Source organism: Ornithorhynchus anatinus, chromosome 1 (assembly GCF_004115215.2).
Source record: "Ornithorhynchus anatinus isolate Pmale09 chromosome 1, mOrnAna1.pri.v4, whole genome shotgun sequence".
NCBI classification, from domain to species: Eukaryota; Metazoa; Chordata; class Mammalia; order Monotremata; family Ornithorhynchidae; genus Ornithorhynchus; species Ornithorhynchus anatinus.
The window spans coordinates 112400514-112421937 of NC_041728.1; the positions used below are offsets into that span (position 1 = coordinate 112400514).

At 44.6% G+C, this 21424-nt stretch overlaps 1 protein-coding gene across 2 annotated transcripts in view; it reads left to right on the forward strand.

Moving 5' to 3' along the window:
* The window catches only part of ARHGEF26 (Rho guanine nucleotide exchange factor 26), a 166226-nt gene that overhangs the window by 124947 nt on the left and 19855 nt on the right, over positions 1-21424 (forward strand). For both annotated transcript variants that reach the window (XM_029071943.2, XM_029071950.2), the window contains one exon: positions 16748-16957. In XM_029071943.2, coding sequence (XP_028927776.2) covers positions 16748-16957 — 210 coding nt within the window. The remainder of the gene's footprint in view (positions 1-16747; positions 16958-21424) is intronic.

A 21424-nucleotide genomic window follows, 5' to 3' on the forward strand; every position in this document is an offset into this window, starting at 1 on the left:
GATCTAAATGATAGAACCTTTAAACTCACTACACTCTCAGAACCTAGTCCTTTCCAAACAAATATATGTCATCATGGTGTATTCTTTTTATGATCTTTTCATTTACACTAGTCAGAACTTAAGGATTCCTCCTGATCCTCTGTGACAGCTATTTCCTAAATTATTGCCAAATTTCTTTCTTTCAGATAACCTCAAGTCTTCCTGATATAATTCTGTCCTCACCCCTAAGTCTTTGGCACTTAATTGCTTATCTAGCTAATTTATGTTTATTTGCTCAGGTCAAAGTATATTTGCATTTGAATTTCACTTTGTTTGCTCTCTAGAATGAGCGATGAGGCTCATCACCTCTTTGCAAGATTGTCTCTACTTGGTAACCCTGGTGAATGTTTTACCACTTTTCAGTTTGGGGGTTCACTTTTTCCTGCACCAAGTTTACCCTATTTCCTTAGTCACTTCAAGGGGGAGTGACTAAGGCCTGGGTGGATGGGGCAGGATAAAATAGTCTCCAGACCGCTGATAAGCAAGGTGGGTTTAACAATGTGCAGTATGCAGAGCCCTATTTACTCCATCTCTTCAAGGAAACATTAGCAAATGTTTCAAATGCCAAAAACATCAGGAGAGATGCATCAGCATTTGGGTAATGAGAATAATTTAGGCTTGGCTGTAATGAGAAGATAAGGGCAAGTGGAGACATAGATGGGACAACATTCCAGCATGCTGTAGAGATTAATTCTTTGATTCAGTGATACCTCAGAAGTAAGAGACTCCATAACTGCAACTTAATAGTATATTGCAGGCTAATCTCTTCCCGCCTGGCATGGCAAAAATCTCTCCAAGACAAAGATTCATTAGAAAGTATCCTGGCCTTATCAGTGTAGTTTTCTGACTACAATAAACTGTTTCCCTAGCCCTGAAGGTGGTACATTTTGCTTTGTGGCCACTATGCACTTACTGCAAGTATGCATCTAGATAAATTGACGTAGGTTGGGATCTTCTGAGAAAATATTCATTCATTCAATAGTATTTATTGAGCGCTTACTATGTGCAGAGCACTGTACTAAGCGCTTAGAATGTACAAATCGGTAACAAATAGAGACAGTCCCTGCCCTTTGACGGGCTTACAGTCTAATCGGGGGAGATAGGCAGACAAGAACAATGGCAATAAATAGAGTCAAGGGGAAGAACATCTCATAAAAACAATGGCAAATAAATAGAATCAGGGTGATGTACATCTCATTAACAAAATAAATAGGGTGATGAAGATATATACAGTTGAGCGGATGAGTACAGTGCTGAGGGGATGGGATGGGAGAGGGGGAGGAGCAGAGGGAAAGGGGGGAGAAGAGGGTTTAGCTGCGGAGAGGTGAAGGGGGGGTAGAGGGAGCAGAGGGAAAAGGGGAGCTCAGTCTGGGAAGGCCTCTTGGAGGAGGTGAGCTTTAAGTAGGTTTTGAAGAGGGGAAGAGAATTAGTTTGGCGGAGGTGAGGAGGGAGGGTGTTCCAGGACCGCGGGAGGACGTGGCCCAGGGGTCGGACGGCGGGATGGGCGAGAACGGGAGACGGTGAGGAGGTGGGCGGCGGAGGAGCGGAGCGTGTGGGGTGGGCAGTGGAAAGAGAGAAAGGAGGAGAGGTAGGAGAGGGCAAGGTGATGGAGAGCCTAAATAACTTCTGATAGTGCTCTAAGACACACTTTTTCCCTATTTCTTTGTATGATCATTTACAGATTGCACCTCAGAGAGGAATAGTACTCTGTTCACCCATCTCTCTCACTCTCCTCCTCTTCCCTCCTTTCTTCCTTCCCTCCACCTCCCCATTCTCTCTCTCTTTCCCTGTGTGTGTGTCTCCCATTCCAAGAGGTGGCAAAATAGCTTAGTTCTTGTGCCTCTGGGGCTTCCAAGTAATTTGGAGATTTGGAGGTTGTTGGGAGGGGTAGGTGCAGAGGAAATGGCTCTCAGGAGATCTGGCCTATTCACCAACTAGCTAGTGAACGTTCTCCAGACAGCAAGCCTGCGGATTCTTTGTGACCCGCTGCTGGGTTAAACTGGCTATGCTCATACCTAGGGTGTTAGAACAGGTGAATTTTCCTTAATGTGATGTTATACAAGTATACACTCCCTGAGGTAGAGGAGAAGGGATGCTGCCATCAATGTCATTCCTAGGGTACGGATCACGTAGACGGGCTGAATCCAGACACTTTGCAGACGGTCTCAGGTTATGTTCGTACAATTAAGTAATAATGTTGGTATTTGTTAAGCGCTTACTATATGCAGAGCGCTGTTCTAAGCGCTGGGGTAGACACAGGGGAATCAGGTTGTCCCACGTGGGGCTCACAATCTTAATCCCCATTTTACAGATGAGATAACTGAGGCCCAGAGAAGTGAAGTGACTTGCCCACAGTCACACAGCTGACAAGTGGCAGAGCTGGGATTCGAACTCATCACCTCTGACTCCAAAGCCCATGCTCTTTCCACTGAGCCACGCAGAGTAGAGTGGCCTAGCGGATAGAGCACGGGCCTGAGAGTCAGAGGGCCTGGGTTCTAATTCCAGCTCTGCTAGTTCTCTGCTGTGTGACCTTGGGCAAGTCACTTCACTGTGCCTCAGTTACCTCATCTGCAAAATGGGGATTCAATACCTGTGCTCCTTCATACTTAGATGGTGAGCCCCAAGTGGGACCTAATTATCTTGTAGGGAAGCAGTGCAGCTCAGTGGAAAGAGCCTGGGCTAGGGAGTCAGGTTCTAATCACAGCTCTGCCACTTGTCAGCTGTGTGACTTTGGGCAAGTCACTTAACTTCTCTATGCCCTCAGTTCCCTCATCTGTAAATTGGGGATCAAGATTGTGAGCCCCATGTGGGATGACCTGATCACCTTGTATCCCCCCAGCGCTTAGAACAGTGCTTTGCACATAGTAAGCGCTTAATAAATGCCCTCAACATTATATATATATATACATCTTGTACAGTGCTTAGTGCAGTGCTTAACATATAGTAAACATTTAAATACCACAATCATTATCATTATTATTACTATCGGTAATAATGATAAATATCCTGCCATGAGATCCTAATTTTTTGTATTTTTCCCCCGTATTCATTGATGGGTTGACCGACATTTGGGGCAGGCTTGGATTTTGAATTTTTGACGGTCACAAACCTACCAAGTCTGACGGTCTCCTACAGCTCATTTGTTCCATAAGCCTTCAGTCTCTCCAGTCATAGGTTGGCCAACCTCCACGGTTAGCAAAAGGGAGACTTACACGGATTCTTAGAAGACTTGGATGCTGCCAGTTAGAGTTTCAAGAATAATTGGGCTCTGGTCAAATGAAGTTCTACTTTACTGTAGCTCTTTGTTCTCTTGAATTTCCACTAATATGTGATGCGTGTACCGTGCTGCAATAGCTACATGCTTTGTCAACTCCCAAATAGTGCTGGGAATGGTCCTTAGCCGAAGTTCTTAAAGAGGAACTGGCACAAAAGTCAGTGTCTTGATATGCCTGTGCAGAGTTCCTAGAAAAGCTACCCCAGGGCTCTGGATAGTTTAAAGAGAAAACAAAAGGAACATAAAGAGATCAGTAAGCTTGATAACTGCAAATGTGATGGCAAACATTTGTCTAACTAAAGGGTCTTAAAGAACTTTTTGCATTAGATTTTACTAACTACAGATGCATAGAAAGCAGAAATCTAGAGATAAGTAGTTTCCTGTCAGCAGCAGTATCTTTAAATGTAAAGAACAGCCCCAGAGTTCATACAGACTTTCCGGGATTTTTTTTTTCTCTTGGGTGGGTGGGTTTTTAATCATTTAAATAACTAGTACCCTATTGGTAATGTTTTATCCCTTGGGCCCGGAAATTGATCCTCTATTTCCAATCAGCTCGGAAGGTTTTGGATATTAAATGCCATTTCAGAAAAATGCAAATTCAAATGAATCTGAACCATGAGGAGAGTATTTTTTTGTGAATTGAATGCCTGCAGCTATCCCTCATAGATCAATCATATTTATTGAGTGCTTATACAATATATCAGACTGGGTAGACACATTCCTTGCCCACAACCATCTCCCTTCTTTTTTTTCTTACCCTCTAATCCTTGCCCAACCTGAACTGAGTTCACTTTGTGACCATAACCACCCCGAGACAGCAGGGTGAAAAATAGCTCACCTGTTTCCCGCCAACCAACCAATCGAATTTATTGAGTACCGACTGGAGGCAGAGCAGGGTTCTAAGGGCCTGGGAGAGTACAGTGGTACCCGAACACAGCATAGGCATTCTGCCATGCCCACTTTGACCTTAAATAAATCCACACATTACAAACCCTTTGCATACACTGGGCAATGCACCTCACCCCTGCCCACCCAGGCACTTGTTGCTCTCTGTACCCTGGTGGGAGCACAACTGGCAGGAAGCAGTGAATGAGAAGCAGTGTGACTTAGTAGATAGAGCACGGGCCTGGACGTCACAAGGACCTGGGTTCTAATCCTGGCTCCTCCACTTGTCTGCTGTGTGACCTTGGCTAAATCATTTCTCTGTGCCTCAGTTACCTCATCTGTAAAATGACGATTAAGAATGTGAACCCAGTAGGGGACAGAAACTGTGTCTGACCCAATTACCTTGCATCTACCCCAGCGCTTAGTATAGTGACTGGCACATAGTGCTTAACAAATAGCAAATTTAATATTACTATTATTAATGAGAGGAACAAGCAAGTGCTCATCTTGAAGGTTCAGAACTGGAGCTCATCCATTATCCTAGACAGGATATTACATTATCATCACAATTACATGAGGCATGGTACTGCCCCGAATCTTATAATCAGAGTGTAAGCTCATTGTGGTCTAGGAATACTTCTGTTATATTGTTATATCCAACTCTCCCAAGCTCTTATTACGGTGCTCGCTTCCTCACACAATCGGTGCTCAATAAATGTGATTGATCGATAAAACAGGGAAGCTGACAAGTACAAACCATTCTCATTTAGTTGGAAAAGGAGAAAGAAACAAGTCTATCTCTGCTAATAGCAGCGGGTAAGGATAGGTAGGTAGGTAGGTGCATGCAAGTTGACATAAACTGAGAATATGCAGGAGGGCTAAGGGGTGAATAAACATGTAAGGGAGCTTAACTGGATTCTTCCTAGAGAAGAATTAACATTAAGTGAATCTCTCTCTCCCTATAAAACTATAAACTCCTTGCGGACATTATCGTGTCTACCAAATCTGTTGTAGGATCTCCTCAACCAGTCAAGGGTACTCAGGAAGTACTGAGCGCTTATTGTGTGCAGAGCACTGTACTAAGCGTTTGGAGAGTATAATAAAACAGAGTTGAGAGACACGTACCTGGCCCAGCTGTCCATGCTGGCACTTTCTTCTCCTCCCCCCCAGCCCCCAAGAACCTGTTGGGGGTGGGGTTGGGGGGGAGATCGGTGGGAAGAGAGTGTGTGTGTGTGTGTGTGTTTTGGTTTTGGGTTTGGGTTTGGGGCAGGGAAGAGCCTCCAATCTCAGCTCTATCATTATTTCTTCCATATTCACAGTGGACCGCAACTGTTGTTTCTTACTAAATGATTGTTATCACAAACCTGCATTTCAGATAGTGAGACAGAGGAAATCTGGCCCATTAGTCTGGAGGCAGGCTGTGAGTCTGAGCAAGGAGGGATGTTTGAAAGGAGATCCTGATCACACACGGTGATTTGTTTCTACAAGCCGGAGGTTTGCCAAGTCATGAAACAGAGCCGAATAGCAAAGTGCTAGGAATTCTATATTAGGTCATCGCTAGATTGGGCATCCCAATTTGGTTCCTAGACTTGCACAGAGCTGAGCCAGAGTGGCCTTTGAGTCTTCCTTAACAGTGTTCCTTTTAAACCACTGGGCGGTAACCCCTCAAGTTCACAGAGATTTATTCAAATTTTTAAAAATGGTGCTCTTAAGACTCTCACTATTTAATTTGCAACAAAATGGTTGGTAGAGTTCTGAAATGGATTTTTCAAGTGAAATTTTGATCCCGTAAAGGATGTAGAATGATTTTTTTAAAAAATCTGTTTATTTGAACTAAGGAATTCCACAGTCTTAACACTAATCAAACCCTGACATTGTCCAAGTGAGAAGTTTTGATTAAACTCAGGAAACAAGAATGAGCAAGCGTCAACCTGTAAAATTTTATAGATCACCATCCATGAGATGAGATTAAAAAGGTTCCTCCGAAATTTATAGAGATCTTCAGAGGAGCAGTTCCTAATGAATAATTGGCCAAAGATGAGGGGAAAATCTCTTTGAATGTTTAGGGTCATTTAGATGCTTATTATTTCTCTTGAGATTGGTGCTTATATCCTGGGATAAAAATGTAAAATGAGATGACTTGGGACTGAAATCTGTATTTGTTTTGTATAATTTTCTGCATGGAAAAGACAGTGTGGGGGGTGGAATTAAACAGATGAAAGTGATTTTTCATCTCAAAGTTTAACAAAGGTACTTAGATAACCAATTACATTAGTTTTACTATAATAGGAAACATTTCCTATAATTACTATTGTTCACTTGGGCAATTTTTTATAAAGAATTGAGTTAAATGTCTTCAGGCAGATAACTGTTTTTTGCCCACCACCATCTGTTGAGCTCAGTCATAAACCGAACGAGAACAAGGGGAAACAAAATTACCTGGTGCAGATGGATTGTCACCCATGCACCCGAGTCCGAATCCCCTAAGGACTAAGGTACCCTAATTGCCACTGGACTTACGTGCATATCTTTATGCTCGATTGCTTCCCCCTGTGTTTCTATCCTAATGTCTTAATCTTAATGACCGTCTTTTCTTTTTTAATGGTATTTGTTAAGCATTTACTCTGTGCTGGGCACTGTACTAAGCACTGGGATAAATACAAGATAGGTTGGACACAGACCATGTCCCACATGGGGCTCACAGCTTTCATCCCCGTTTTACAAATGAGGTAATTGAGGCATAGAGAAGATAAGTGGTCCAGCCAACTGCTTCCCCTTGCTAGATTGTAAATTCCTTGAGGGTAGAGATCACATTTACTTATTGTACTCTCTCAAGTGCTTAGTACAGTGTTCTGCACAGTCAGTTCTCAAATGCCATTGATGGATTGGTGATGCCGCTCCTCAGAAACCTCCAACTGTTGTCCATTCAATTGATCAATCAACTGTATTTGAGTGCTTACTATGTGCAGAACACTGTACTAAGAGCTTGGGAGAGTACAACGTCTCTCCCTAAGAAGCATAAACTCCTGACCATTGGTTTTAAAGCACCGAATCATCTCTCTCCCTTCTATTTATCCTCGTTCTTCCCCTACTCTAAGTCACTTCTCATGCATTGCTCCTCTCCAGCCTACCTGGGCCTCATTCTCATCTCTCACCATCAACCTCTTATGTGACCTTGGGCAAATCACTTAACTTCTCTGGGTCTCAGTAACCTCATCTGTAAAATGGGGATTGAGGCTGTGATCCCCATGTGGGACAGGGACTGTGTCCAGCCTGATCAACTTGCACCTACCCCAGTGCTTAGAACAGTGCTTGACCCAGAGTAAGCGCCCAACATACCATTATTAAATACCATTATTAGGAGAGAGCAGGATTTCAGACTCTCATCACAGGTTATTTCTCCAGCTAACTATTCATGTTTCTAGAATTGCTTCACAGAAATCTCCTGACTGTTAGAGAGATGTATGAAAGGTATGGTGGCATAATACATCTAGTTTAACAAAAACCAGTTAGCAAGTTGAGGGTTAATCATCTGATACTCTGGCTCATCAACAGAAAAGCATTCTCACAGCAGAGCTTGGATCTGGGTTTCTACAATGAAACCCAAATCATTGTTTACAAGCGTCATAGGTTTATATAAATCTGATTGAATGGCTTGAGAATGATCAGTTGTTGCAGGTGGGCTGGGCCCACAGCTGGTGAGCTTACTAGTACTTGTAAGACAATCAAAGGAAGTTTCCCCATAAACTTCTTTCAAGGAAAATAGTTTTGTTTTTTTTTCCACTGGCCCCTTTCTTTCTGAACAATTCCACTTCCTAATTATATGACACAATTTGTTTCAGTGACTATAAAAGTTGTGTGCTCATTAAAAGAACAGAGGTAAACGATTTAAAGATGTGCGGAAGTCTAATCATTATCAGCTTCCCTCTGCAAGAAAGGTTCCATCTCCTTCCTTTTCCCTCTCCTGACCCCCAGCCCCCACCACCTTCTGCTCCCACCCGGTGAGGTGCTGCACTATTAAATGTGATGGAAATAATTATGGGGAAACCACAACCATAAGAAAAGAATGCTGGGAGTCCCCACTTGGACCAGATTCCCCTTGCTTTCTGATCTCCCAAACTTCTTTCTCTCCCCACTTCAGTCTATATTAAAGTCTACTGCCCAGATTATCTTTCTACAGAAACACTCAACAGCATGTCACCCAACTCTCCTCAGTAATCTTCAGTGATTGCCTATCAACCTCCATATCTAGCAAAAACTCCTTACTCTTGGCTGCAAAGCTCTCCATCACCTTTCCCCCTCCTACCTCACCTCCCTTGTCTCCTTCTGCAGCCCACCCCATACGCTCCGCTCCTCTGCCGCTCACCTCCTCACTGTGCCTTGTTCTCACCTGTCCCACTGTCGACCTGTGGCCCACGTCCTGCCTCTGGCCTGGAATGTCCTCCGTCTTCAAATAAACAATGACACTTCCCCCTTCAAAGCCCTACTGAAAACTCACCTCAACCAGGAGGCCTTCCCAGATTGAGCCCCCCTTTTCCTCTGCTCCTCCTCCCCTCCCCATCGCCCCTACTCCCTCCCTCTGCTCTACCCCCGTCCCTGCCCCATTATTATCCTATTTATTTTATTAATGATATGTATATATCTATAATTCTATTTATTTTGACGCTATTGCTGCCTTTCTACTTGTTTTGCTGTCTGTGTCCCCCTTTCTAGACTGTGAGCCCGTTGTTGGGTAGGGATCATCTCTGTTGCCGGATTGTACTTTTCAAGAGCCTAGTACAGTGCTGTGCACACAGCGCTCAATAAATACAATTGAAGGAATGAATACCCCTTCTTAATTTTCCAAGGCCTGTCAAGCTCTAGGTTTAAGCACCTGCTTTCATAGCTCATACACCTTTATGGGTAGGGGAGGTACTGCTCAGGAAGTGGAGGGTGAAACTTGAAAATTATTTATAGTGATGTCTGTCTCCCCCTCTAGACTCTAAAACTGTGGGCAGGGAACATGTCTACCAATTCTGTTTTAGTGTACTCTCCCAAGCACTTAACACAGTGCTCTGCACACAGTAAGTACTCAATAAATACTGTTGATACCCCACCCATCAGATAGAGAAGCAGTGTGACTCAGTGGAAAGAGCCCAGGCTTGGGAGTCAGAGGTCATGGGTTCGAATCCCAGTTCCACCACTTCTCAGCTGTGTGACTGTGGGCAAGTCACTTCACTTCTCTGTGTCTCAGCTACCTCATCTGTAAAATGGGGATTAAGACTGTGAGCCCCACGTGGGACAACCTGATTACTCTATATCTACCCCAGCGCTTAGAACAGTGCTCTGCATTCATTCAATAGTATTTACTGAGCGCTTACTATGTGCAGAGCACTGTACCAAGCACTTGGAATGTACAAATCGGTAACGGATAGAGACAGTCCCTGCCCTTGGACGGGCTTACAGTCTAATAGGAAGCGCTTAACAAACACCAACATTATGACCAGATTGGACTGCTGTTAACCTGGCAGCTGCAGAGTAAACAGAGTAGACTCATGAGGACTCTTGCTGTATCCCAAGGAGGAGCTCAGAATTGGAATTCTGAAGACACATGGAGCAGTGATATTGTGTGTATGTGTGTGTGTATGGACCTTCAGTTTCAGACTCATCTCTACTTAATAAATGCACAACACTTGACAAAGCTGAAAGCACTAGTGGAAGTATATTTTGTGGTATAGTTTAATTTTTGACTTGTTGCATTAGTTTTATTAACCTCTTCTTTCAGGGCAGTGCTCTAACTGCTGGGACAGAGTAGCAGGATGAGAATTAGATAGTGTTCCTTACTCTTGAGGGGCTCACAATTTAAAAAGGGGCCCGAGAGCCAAAAATCCTAAGCAAGTTGTCTCTCAGCGTTCTCTGACCGACACTATTCTACTTCTCAATCAGTCATTCGTATTTATTGAGCGCTTACTGTGCGCAGAGGACTATACTAAGCCCTTGGGATAGTCCAATGCAACAGAGTTGGCAGACACATTCCCTGCTCACAGTGTTTGATCTCACCACCAAAGGGACCAAAAGTGAGCTCAGAAGCATTTTTCTAGAGAAGAAGAGCAGTCTTAGTCATTCCTTCTCAGATCAGGGGGTCCTGGCTGGAAGGGGTAGAGGGAGGGGACTCAGAGTTGGGACTAGTCTGCTTCTACAACTGATGGTCTGGTGGCTCGGTCCAAGGTATCACTGAACTAAGCATGTGGGAGAATAAGCATGTGGTCCAAGGTATCACTGAACTAAGCATGTGGGAGAATACAATACAATAACCTGCCTTCATGGAGCTTACAATGTCTTTAGTTTGACTTTTCCCAGCTGGTAAATTGCATCTGTTGTTACATCAGACAGTAGCAGCCAGATTGTATTGATTAAGGTTTGGTTTTCTGGCCAAATCAATTACTTATTTTTTTAAAAAAAGATTTGTTTCAAAAATTACAGTTATTGACTCTTCCAATCCATAGTTCTATGGAGCATAAATGACATTATAATAAATTACAGATAGGGTAAGCATCGGAGTATTACAGTATTTACAAAAGGGCTGTGTGGTGAGTATCAAAGTGGTTAGTGGGGAGGGCCTTAAGTACAGAAATGACGCAGGAGTGAGAATAGGGTGAGGAGATGAGTCTCTCTTCCTGGAGGAGATGTAATTTTAGTAGGGCTCTGAAGATGAGGCGAATAGTGCCTCCCCAAGAAGATAAGGGATGGAAAGCAGAGAGTCATAGATTCATTCATTCAATAGTATTAATTGAGCGCTGACTATGTGCAGAGCACTGTACTAAGCACTTGGAATGTACAAATCGGTACATAGATGTCAAGTGTCATAGATGATGCCTTGTGTGGACAAGGAGTTGTATCAGGATGTCAGATAAACCGACGGTCTTTAGGATCGGATAGATTGACACTTTCAGGAGAGCTTCTCCAAAAACATGTAGTGAAGCTTTCTTTGTCTTACCAGTGGATGCACTCAGGTCTTTCCACAAACACTATGAATAGACAGCCCAAAATGACTGTGTCGGTATTAGCACATTTCAGGTCTTGAAACCAATCAGTGATATCTGTTGAGCACATATTGTGTATAGAACATCTTACTAAGCTCTTGAGAAAATATAATATATAGGTGGTAGAGAGAAGGACCTGGGTTCTAATCCCAGCTCCTCCATTTGTCTCCGGCATGACCTTTGGCAAGTTACTTCACTTCTCTGTGCCTCAGTTACCTCATCTACAAGACGGGAATTAAGACTACGAGCCCCATGTGGGACATGGATTGAGTCCAACCAGATTAGCTTGTATCTACCACTGCGGCTAGTACCGTGCCTGACACAAAGTGCTTAACAAATACCATAAAAAAGACATTAACCCAACCCACAAGGAGCTTGCAATCTATGGGAGAAGACAGACATTAAAATAATAAAATAAAATACAAATTGCAGAAGCAGTTTAAGGATAGGTTACCTAACTAGTGCTGTGGGACTGGGTCGAGTATCAACATGCTTAAAGGGTATGTCCTCTAGATTGTAAGCTTCTCGTTGTCAGGGAACATATGTTTATTGGCTTTGTTGTACTCTCCCAAGCACTTAGAACAGCGCTTTGTACCAGTAAGCACTCAGTAAGTACCACCAACCGATTGATTAAACTGGTCAGAAGGGAGGGCAGATAGAGGAAATGACTTTTTTAAGGTTTCTGCAGGGTATATCTAACCAGAAAGTATTTGAACATAACTAAGGGCCTCTCCCTAATCTCCCTCCACCCCCACGTCCATTGATCTAAAAATGGATGTATTCTTTTGAACAGCAGAAAGATTATTCCCAAGATACTCTTCTTTCCTGATGGGTATCAATACCAAGAGGTATGGTCTCTAATGGCCACTCCAGTATAAAAAAGAGACTTTTCATTTTACGGGAGGTTAGTAGGTTTAGTAGGTTTACTGCTCTGGAAGGCAATCATCCCAAACAAAGTAAGAAAGTAGTTCTGATTTTTTTCAATGTTTGGCACCATTACCATTTCCTTCCCCAAACCAAACAGGTAAAGACGTAAATGCCAGTTCCAGGAATCAATGGGGAACTAGTTCGTTCTTCAGCATTGGTGCTGCTCACTCAGCTTCCTTGGCTCAACCAATCAATCAATGGTATTTAGCGAGTGTTTTCTGTGTGCCGAGCACTGAACTAAGCATGTGGGAGAATACAATAACCTGCCTTCACGGAGCTTATAATGTCTTTAGTTTGACTTCTCCCAGCTGGTAAATTGCATCTGTTGTTACATCAGACAGTAGCAGCCAGTTTGTATATTTTTCCTGAAATGCTTTAATACCAATAATGCACCTTCAAGACTGCGTTTTTGGGCATGTTTGCCTGTTTTTATTTACAGGCTGATTTTAAAAACTGTTGGAAACATTTTCACCAACAGTCCTTTCTTTTTTTTCCCTTTTTTTTTTTGTTGGTCCCAGTGCTGGATCTTGTGATTTCCTTCATCTTAACAAGTAGTTTGTGGAGTATTTTCTCACAGAAATTTTTTTTTTTTTGGTTTTTATTGATGTTGTTTGTTAATATTTGCATGCATCTGTTAGCAAGTTTTGTCCTAGTGCTGGCAGATGCTTGCATTGTGGAAATTATTCCCCTGGAGAACCTCAGGGTCGCTGGGCCTTCATTGAGAAAATCCCAACTGCAAAATGCTCACAGCTAGCCTGGCCTCCCAAAATAGTTTATGCAGCTCTCAAAGACTCTCATTTATTCTCCAGGGTTAATTCAAGTATTGGGAAGATCCATTGGAGTACTATATAGATGACCCTTGGGGTCAAAATTGAGCTGGTGACCGTGAGAATTTAAATGTGTACGCTTGACCCCACAGATGCATTACTGACAATCTAGCATCATTATTTATTATTGTTAATAATAATAATAATTGTGGTATTTGTTAAGCTCATTCATTCATATTTATTGAGCACTTATTATATGCAGAGCACTGTACTAAGCACTTGAGAGAGTAAAATATAATAGACACATTCCCTGCCCACAGCGAGTTTACAATCTATAGGACGAGCTTACAGTCCAGAGCTCTTAACATGGGCCAAACACTGTACTACACACTGGGGTAGATACAGCATTAGCAGGCGGGACACGGCCCCTTAGGCTCACAGTTTAAGAAGGGAGACCAGGATTTGAACCCCCATTTTTCAGATAAAGAAATTGAGGCCCAGAGAAGTTGTGGCTTCCACAAGTTCCCATAGCAGCAAAGTAGCAGAGCTGGGATTAGGACCCAGGTTCTTTAACTCCCTGGCCCATGCCCTTTTCACTTGGCCACACTCCTGCAAGCCTGTAAAGATCATCTCTGTTCTACTACTGTGATTCTAACTTGAAATCCTTGCTTGGTTTCTGTCTCATTGTAATTTTCACTTGCTTTTTCACCACTAATAATAATTATGGTGTTTAAGTGCTGACTAATTACCAAGGCCTGGACTAACCCCCGGGGCAGATGTAAGTTAATCAGGTTGGACGCTGTCCCTGTCGGGTTCACAGTCGAAGGGGAGAGGGAAGGTGTTGAATCCCCATGATTGGTTAGGATCTACCATTTTCCGAGTTCTGATGAATCTGAGAGAAGTCTTTTCTAAGGGCTGGGGGAGATACCGCCTTTGATGTGCAGCTGAGCAAGGCATCAAGTAGTGCCCTGTTCGATGTCCATACATCACCATCCCCACCATTAGTTAGTATCCATTTAAGGGGGGTGACTTACACGGAGGCCACTGGGCATTCTGCTTGGGTAGCCGCCTCACCCTTGATGTCACACCTCTGCCCGCAGAAAGTAGCATCTTCAAAGCCACACTTTCAGATGCAAAGCTGGTTAATATTAATAATAATAATAATAAAAGTGGCATTTGTTGAGAGCTTACTATGTGCCAAGCACTGTACTAAGCGCTAGGGTGGATACAGGCAAATTGGGCTGGACACAGCCCCTGTCCCATGTGGGGCTCACAGTCTCTGTCCCCATTTTACAGATGAGGTAACTGAGGCTCAGAGAAGTGAAGTGACTTGCCTCAGGCCACACAGCAGACGAGTGGTGGAGCCGGGATTAGAACCCTTGACCCCCTGACTCCCAGACCCGTTCTCTATCACTATACCAAATTGCTTCCCTTGTTGTGGGCAGGGAACAAGTCTACCAATTCTGTTATATTGTATTCTCCTAAATGCCCAGTACAGCGCTCTGCATGCATTAACTGCTAAATAAATGCAGTTGATTGATGCAAAGCAAGGCGTAAATGTGTAACTCAGAGTTAGGGTTACTGTATAAACATTCTCTGACTTCCCTGACTAAGCCCCCCTTTCCTATTCTTCCACTCCTTTCTGCGTCGCCCTGACCTGCTGTCTGTATTCATCCCCTCTGCCCCCCGTCCAGCCCCAGAGCATTTATGTATATATCTGTAATTTATTTATATTAATATCTGTCTTCCCCTTTAGAATTTAAGCTTGTTATAGGCAGGGAGTGTGTCTTTTTATTGTTATATTGTACTCTCCCAAGGACATAGTACAATGCTCTGCACACATTAAGCACTCAATAAATACAATTGAATGAATGAATGAATGAGCATTCTCTTGATGAAAACTTTAAAAATTGAAATAATTTTGGAGGTATTTTGTAAAATTAGCAACTACTTCCATAAATAACTATAGTTGAGTAGGTGGCTTAGTTTAGTTATGCATTATTGAATGTTAACTGCAGTAATTTCTGCTCTAATGTGTGTTTCCATTCTGTGATCTGGATAGAACTTGATAGAAGAATGGGAGAAAATACTTGGAACAACATGGCTGTGAATTGGTTATATGGTGATGTGGCCTAGTGGATAGAGCACTGGTCTAGGAGTCAGAGGACCAGAGTTCTAATCCTGGCCTGCCACTTGTCTGCTGGGCCACCTTGGGCAAACTACTTATCGTCTCTGCCTCAGTTTCCTCACCTGTAAAATGGGGATTAGGACTGTGAGTCCTATGTGAGACAGGGACTGTGTCTGACCTACTTATCTTGTAACTACCCCAGTGCTTAGTACAGTGCCTGGCACATAGTAAACACTTAAATACCACAATTATTGTTATGGTTATTATTATTAATGCTGTTTCAAAACGATGTGTAGAAGTCCTGTTGTCAGTCCTTCAATTAGCATCACAAAAGGTACCCATTGCAAGTATTTAAATGCACTGTTTACTGGAAGCTGATCTAGAGCAGTGCAAGTGAGGTACAATACAGGTTCTATCCAACTAAAACTTGAGGTGAAATAAGCTCATAGGGGTTATGTCATCTTGAATAAGATCTGATATCATAGAAACCATGTGCTGGTCCAACTGATTTCAAGCCGTCATTTCCCAATGAAGCAATTGTTGAAACAACACAACTTTTAGATCACAGGTGTTTGCAGGAAGGCAACTACCATGCTGCAGGAGAAATAACCCCTGAAGTAACAGTGTGGCCTACTGGAAAAAACTTGGGCCTGTGAGTCAGAGGATCTGGGTTCCAATTCCAGGTCCACCACTTGTCTACTGTGTGACCTTAGGCAAGTCACTTAACTTCCCCATGCCTCAGTTAGCTCTTCTGTAAAATGAGGATTAAGATTGTGAATCCCATGTGAGAAATGGACTGTGTCCAAGCCGATAAGCTTGTACCTACCCTACTGCTTAGTTCAGTGCCTGGTACATGGTAAGCGCTTAACAAATACCATTAAAAAAAGGTAGAAAAAGCATCCGTATTAAACCAGTAAACTAAGTGCTTTGGGTTTGCTAGGGTCCATGGAAACAAAAGGGAACGAAGGTTATCACCAAGTGAATCAATGAATTGTCATGAAAATTTCTTCAAGCTCGCCTCTTTAGGTACTAATTTATTTTATACCTGAAAGTCAATATTGTTAATTAGCAGTAGTAGTATTTATCAATGATATTTATAGAGTGCTTACTGGGTGCAGGGCACTGTACTAATCAGTGGGAAAGAACACCCAGGTAGTTATTAGATATGGCCGTCGTCCCTTGGGACTCACCATCATAAAGTCTTTTCTAAAAGTGAATTGAGAGACAAATGCAGTAGGCCCAGACTTCAGTATAACAATAATAATAATGATGATGATGATGATGGTATTTGTTAAGTGCTTATTATGTGCCAAGCACTGTTCTAAGCACTGGGGTAGATATAAGGCAATCAGGTTGTCCCACCGGAAGCTCACAGTCATAATCCCCATTTTACAGATGAGGCAACTGAGGCACAGAGAAGTGAAATGACTTGCCCAAAGTCACACAGCTGGCAAGTGGCAGAGCAGGGATTAGAACCCACGACCTCCGACTCCCAGGCCCGTGCACTTTCCGTGCAGCGCTTGGGGGCTCTCTAGACTGCAAGCTTCTTGTGGGTAGGGAACACGTCTATCAACTCTGTCATACTGTCCTCTCCCAAGTGCTTAGTGCAGTGGTCTGCACACAGTCAGTGCTCAATAAATACCATTGATAGATTATTTGAGCGGGAACATGGCACTCAGGACCTCTGTTTCACTGTCTCTCACAGCGAAGAAAGTTACAACGTCACCGACTATTCCCTACGGGACCAGCTGGTAGTGGAGCAGTACGAAGTAGAGGAGCCCAGTTCCTCCCCGGTGAAGAACAGCACGCCCATCCTGTATTCCCGCCAGAATCCCGCCGGCCACCTCTTCACCCTGACCGTCCTCAGCAACCACGCCAACGAGAGGACGGAACTGCTGCTGGGGACTGAGACTCAGTAAGTTCCGTGGAGGAGCCGGAAGGGAGGGGAGGAGCACGGCAGAAATGGAGCGCTCCCCGGCCCCCGCTTGGCCTTCAGGGAGAGCTGTGGGCCCCCTGGGTATAGTTGGACGTGCATTTCCCTGAGGAGTCCTGAGAAGCAGTATGTCCAAGTGGAAAGAGCATGGGCCTAGAAGTCAAAGGACCTAGCTTCTAATCCTGGCTTCACCAGGTACGTGCTGTGTGACTTCTGGCAAGTCACTTCTCTGGGCCTCAGTTTGCTCATGTGGAAAATGGAGATTTGATACCTGTTCTCCCTCCTATTTGGACTGTAAGCCCCATGTGGAGCCTCATTAATAATAATAATGATGGTATTTAAGTGCTTACTGTGTGCCAAGCAGTGTTCATTCATTCATGCAGTCGTATTTATTGAGCGCTTACTGTGTGCAGAGCTCTGTACTGAGCACTTGGAAAGTACAATTCGACAACAGATAGAGACAGTCCCTACCCAACAATGGGCTCACAGTCTAGAAAGGGGGACACAGACAACAAAACAAGTAGAAAGGCATCAATGGTGTCAAAATAAATAGAATTATGGATAAATACACATCATTAATAAAATAAATAGGATAGTAAATGTGTACTTATATACCCAAGTGCTATGGGACAGGGATGGAGGTAGAGCAGAGGGAGGGAGTAGGGGTGATGGGGAGGGGAGGAGGAGCAGAGGAAAAGGGGTGCTCAGTCTGGGAAGGCCTCCTGGAGGAGGTGAGCTTTCAGTTGGGCTTTGAAGGGGGGAAGTGTGATTGGCAGATTTGAGGAGGGAGGACATTCCAGGTCAGTGGTAGGGGGTGGGCCAGGGGCCGACGGCGGGACAGGTGAGAACAAGGCATAGTGAGAAGGTTAGCGGCAGAGGAGCGGAGTGTGAGGGCTGGGCTGTAGAAGGAGACAAGGGAGGTGAGGTAGGAGGGGGCAAGGTGATGGACAACTTTGAAGCCAAGAGTAAGGAGTTTTTACTTGATACAGAGGTTGATAGGCAATCACTGGAGGTTTGTGAGGAGGGGGGTGACATGCCTAGAGCGTTTCTGTAGCAAGACAACCTGGGCAGCAAAGTGAAGTGGGGAGAGACAGGAGGTTGGGAGATCAGAAAGGATGCTGATGCAGTAATCCACTCAGGTTATGATGAGTGATTGTACCAACAAGGTAGTGGTTTGGATCGAGAGAAAAGGGTGGATCTTAGCGATATTGTGAAGGTGAGACCGGCAGGTTTTGGTGATGGATTGGTTGTGTGAAGTGAATGAGAGAGCTGAGTTGAGGATGGCACCAAGTCCGTGGGCTTATGAGACGGGAAAGATGGTAGTGTCGTCCACAGTGACAGGGTTTGGGAGGGAAGATAAGGAGCTCAGTCTTAGGCATGTTGAGTTTTAGGTGGCGGGTGGACATCCAAGTGGAGATGTCCTGAAGGCAGGAGGAGATATGAGCCTGGAGGAAGGGAGAGAGAACAGTGGAGGAGATGTAGATTTGGATGTCATCTGTATAGAGATGATAGTTGAAGCCGTGGGAGCAAATGAATTCACCAAGGGAGTGAGTGTAGATGGAGAATAAAGGGGGACCAAGAACTGACCCTTTAGGAACCCCTACATTTAGGGGATGGAAGAGTTAGAGGAAAACCAGGAGAGGATGGAGTCAGTGAAGCTAAAGTTGGGTAAGGGGTTGAGGAGAAGGGGATGGTCCACAGGTCAAAGTCAGCTGAAAGGTTAAGGAGGATTAGTATTAGAATAGAGTAGGAGCCACTGGATTTGGCAAGAAGGAGGTCATTGGTGACCTTTGAGAGGGCAGTTTCGTTGGAGTGGAGGGGACGGAAGCCAGATTGGAAGAGGTCCAGGAGGGAGTTGGAGTTGAGAAATTCGAGGCAGGAAGTAGAGACTGACTCTAAGAATTTGGAAAGGAAGAGTAGGAGGAATATGGGGTAATAACTAGGCAGTAGGATCAAGGGAGGGGTTTTTTTTAGGCTGGGGGAGACGTGGGTATGTTTGAAGGCAGAGGGGAAGAAGTTGTTGGAGAATGAGCGGTTGAAGATGGAAGTTAAGGAGGGGAGGAGGGGAGGAGGGGTGGGGCTGGAGTTTTTATACAATGAGAGGGAATGGGGTCAGAAGCACAGGTGGAAGGGATGGCACTTGAGGGAGGAGATCTCCTCTGAAGATACTCCTGGGAAGGATGGGAAAGTAGAGGAGGGGGTCGAGAGTGGTGGGGGGATGGAAAAAGGGAGAAGGGTGACTTTGGGGAGCTCAGACCTGATGGTGTTCTAAGTGCTAGGGTAGATACAAGGTAATTAGGTTGCCCCACATGGGGCTCACAGTCTTAATCCCCATCTTACAGATGAGGTAACTGAGGCACAGAGAAGTGAATTGACTTGCCCAAGGTCACACAGCAGACAAGTGGCAGAGCCAGGATTAGAACCCTCGACCTCTGATTCTCAAGCCCATGCTCTTTCCACCAAGCCATGCCACTTCTGTCCCAGGGCTAAGAACCGTGCTTAACTTGTGGTAAGCACTTAACAAATACCACTATTATTATCATTATTTCTCTTCCCATCAGGATCCACACGAGATAAAAGACAGTAGATTCAGAGAGGTGCCTCTTTGGAAAATTTTACCTCAGTGGAGAAAACACACTTTTTTTGGTCAAAATCTCTATTTCCCCAAAGTTAATGAACCTGATGCAGAAAAATAGCTATCTTTAGCATCAGGGCTTTCAAACAGCTCTGCATTTACCTGGAACACTTCCTCACAGCTAGTCATCCTTCATATTAGAGAAAGATGTCACTGATGGTGCCATTCATCTGTGACTGCGTGAGGCTGAAAAGGCGTGCACTCAAAAATAATAATTATTATTATTAATAATGATAACAGTATTAAATGCTTACTATATGTCAAGTGCCAGACCAGTGGCAGAACCGGGATTGGAACTCAATCCTCTGACTCCCAGGCCCGTGCTTTTTCCACTAGATGCTGCTGCTTCCCTATTCTTCTCACTCTCCCATCTCTCACTCTCTGCCTGTTCAAATTCGCATCGAGAACCAGTGTAATAACTGACTTGTTCCATCTAACCCCTTGCCTGAAAAAAGAGCCGCAGGTGGGTTGGGTGGTTTGTGTGGGGCCGAGGAGAGGCCATATTCTGGAAGGCTTTCTGGATTACTAGCCGGCTCACGAACAAAACCAACAAGTAGAGTATAGCCAAACCAGGCCCAGATGAGGCTTCGTTTCCCTTGAGTTTCTAATGACTTTGAGAAACCGAAGATAAGGGAAGTTCTTGCAAAGCATATCTGGAGTTTTGCCTAAACCTTTGGGAAGTGACGCTAGGCCCCTAGGGAACTCAAAGGGTAGCCAAAGTTCTTCCGGCCCCGAAGTCCAGGGCAGGGGCATGCTGGAAGCGATTTAAATGCTGTTAACATTCTTTCCATCTTGCACATTTGCAAGAATCGTGGGGTTTTGCTTTAGAAGTACCTACATAGCAAAGTGGGTGCTTTTCTGTCTTGCCTGATCGTGAAATTATGCGATATAATGTTGGTATTTTTTAAGCGCTTACTATGTGCAGAACACCGTTCTAAGGGCTGGGGTAGATACAGGGTAATCAGGTTGTCCCACGTGAGGCTCACAGTCTTGATCCCCATTTTACAGATGAGGTAACTGAGCCACAGTGAAGTTAAGTGACTTGCCCACAGTCACACAGCTGACAAGTGGCAGAACTAGGATTCGAACCCATGACCTCCGACTTCCAAGCCTGGACTCTTTCCACTGAGCCACGCTGCTTCTCTAACAGTCTTATAACAATCTATTCCCGACCTGTGCTGTTTCTAGAGCAGGGGTCGGATGCCTTAGCCCATGAGGTAGAGCCAACTTTTCAAGGTAGCAGAGGCTGCGATCCTGAGGTTAATAGTAAATAGTAATTATGGTGTTTGTTAAGCGCTGACTTATGTGCAGAGCACTGTTCTAAGCGCTGGGGTAGGTACAAGCTAATCAGGTTGGGCACAGCCCCTGTCCCACATGGGGCTCACAGCTTAATCCCCATTTGACAGATGAGGTAACTGAGGCCCAGTGAAGCTCCTTGCCCAAGGTCACCCAGCAGATAAGTGGCAGATCTGGGATCAGAACCCTGGTCCTTCTGACTTCCAGGCCCGTGCTCTATCTGCTAGGCCTGAAACTTCCCGGTCATCTTCCTGAGGAGGAAGTAGCTTGTCTGCCTCTCTGCTCTGAGCTGAAAAGGGAGTTGGCGGGGGTCAAGATGTTTGCTCCGTCCCTTGGCCTCTGGCAGCAGGACACAGGCTGGGCCTGGGGGACCGTGGAATCCCCAACGTCATCACGGGCCGCAAGGCAAGATGGAGCAGCTCTTGCCCTTCTCCTCTGCCCCATAAGTTGCTGCAAGCTTAAGCGGTGCCAAGGGCACCGTGGACACCGGTGCAGCGTCCGAAGGCAGTGGTAGGAGT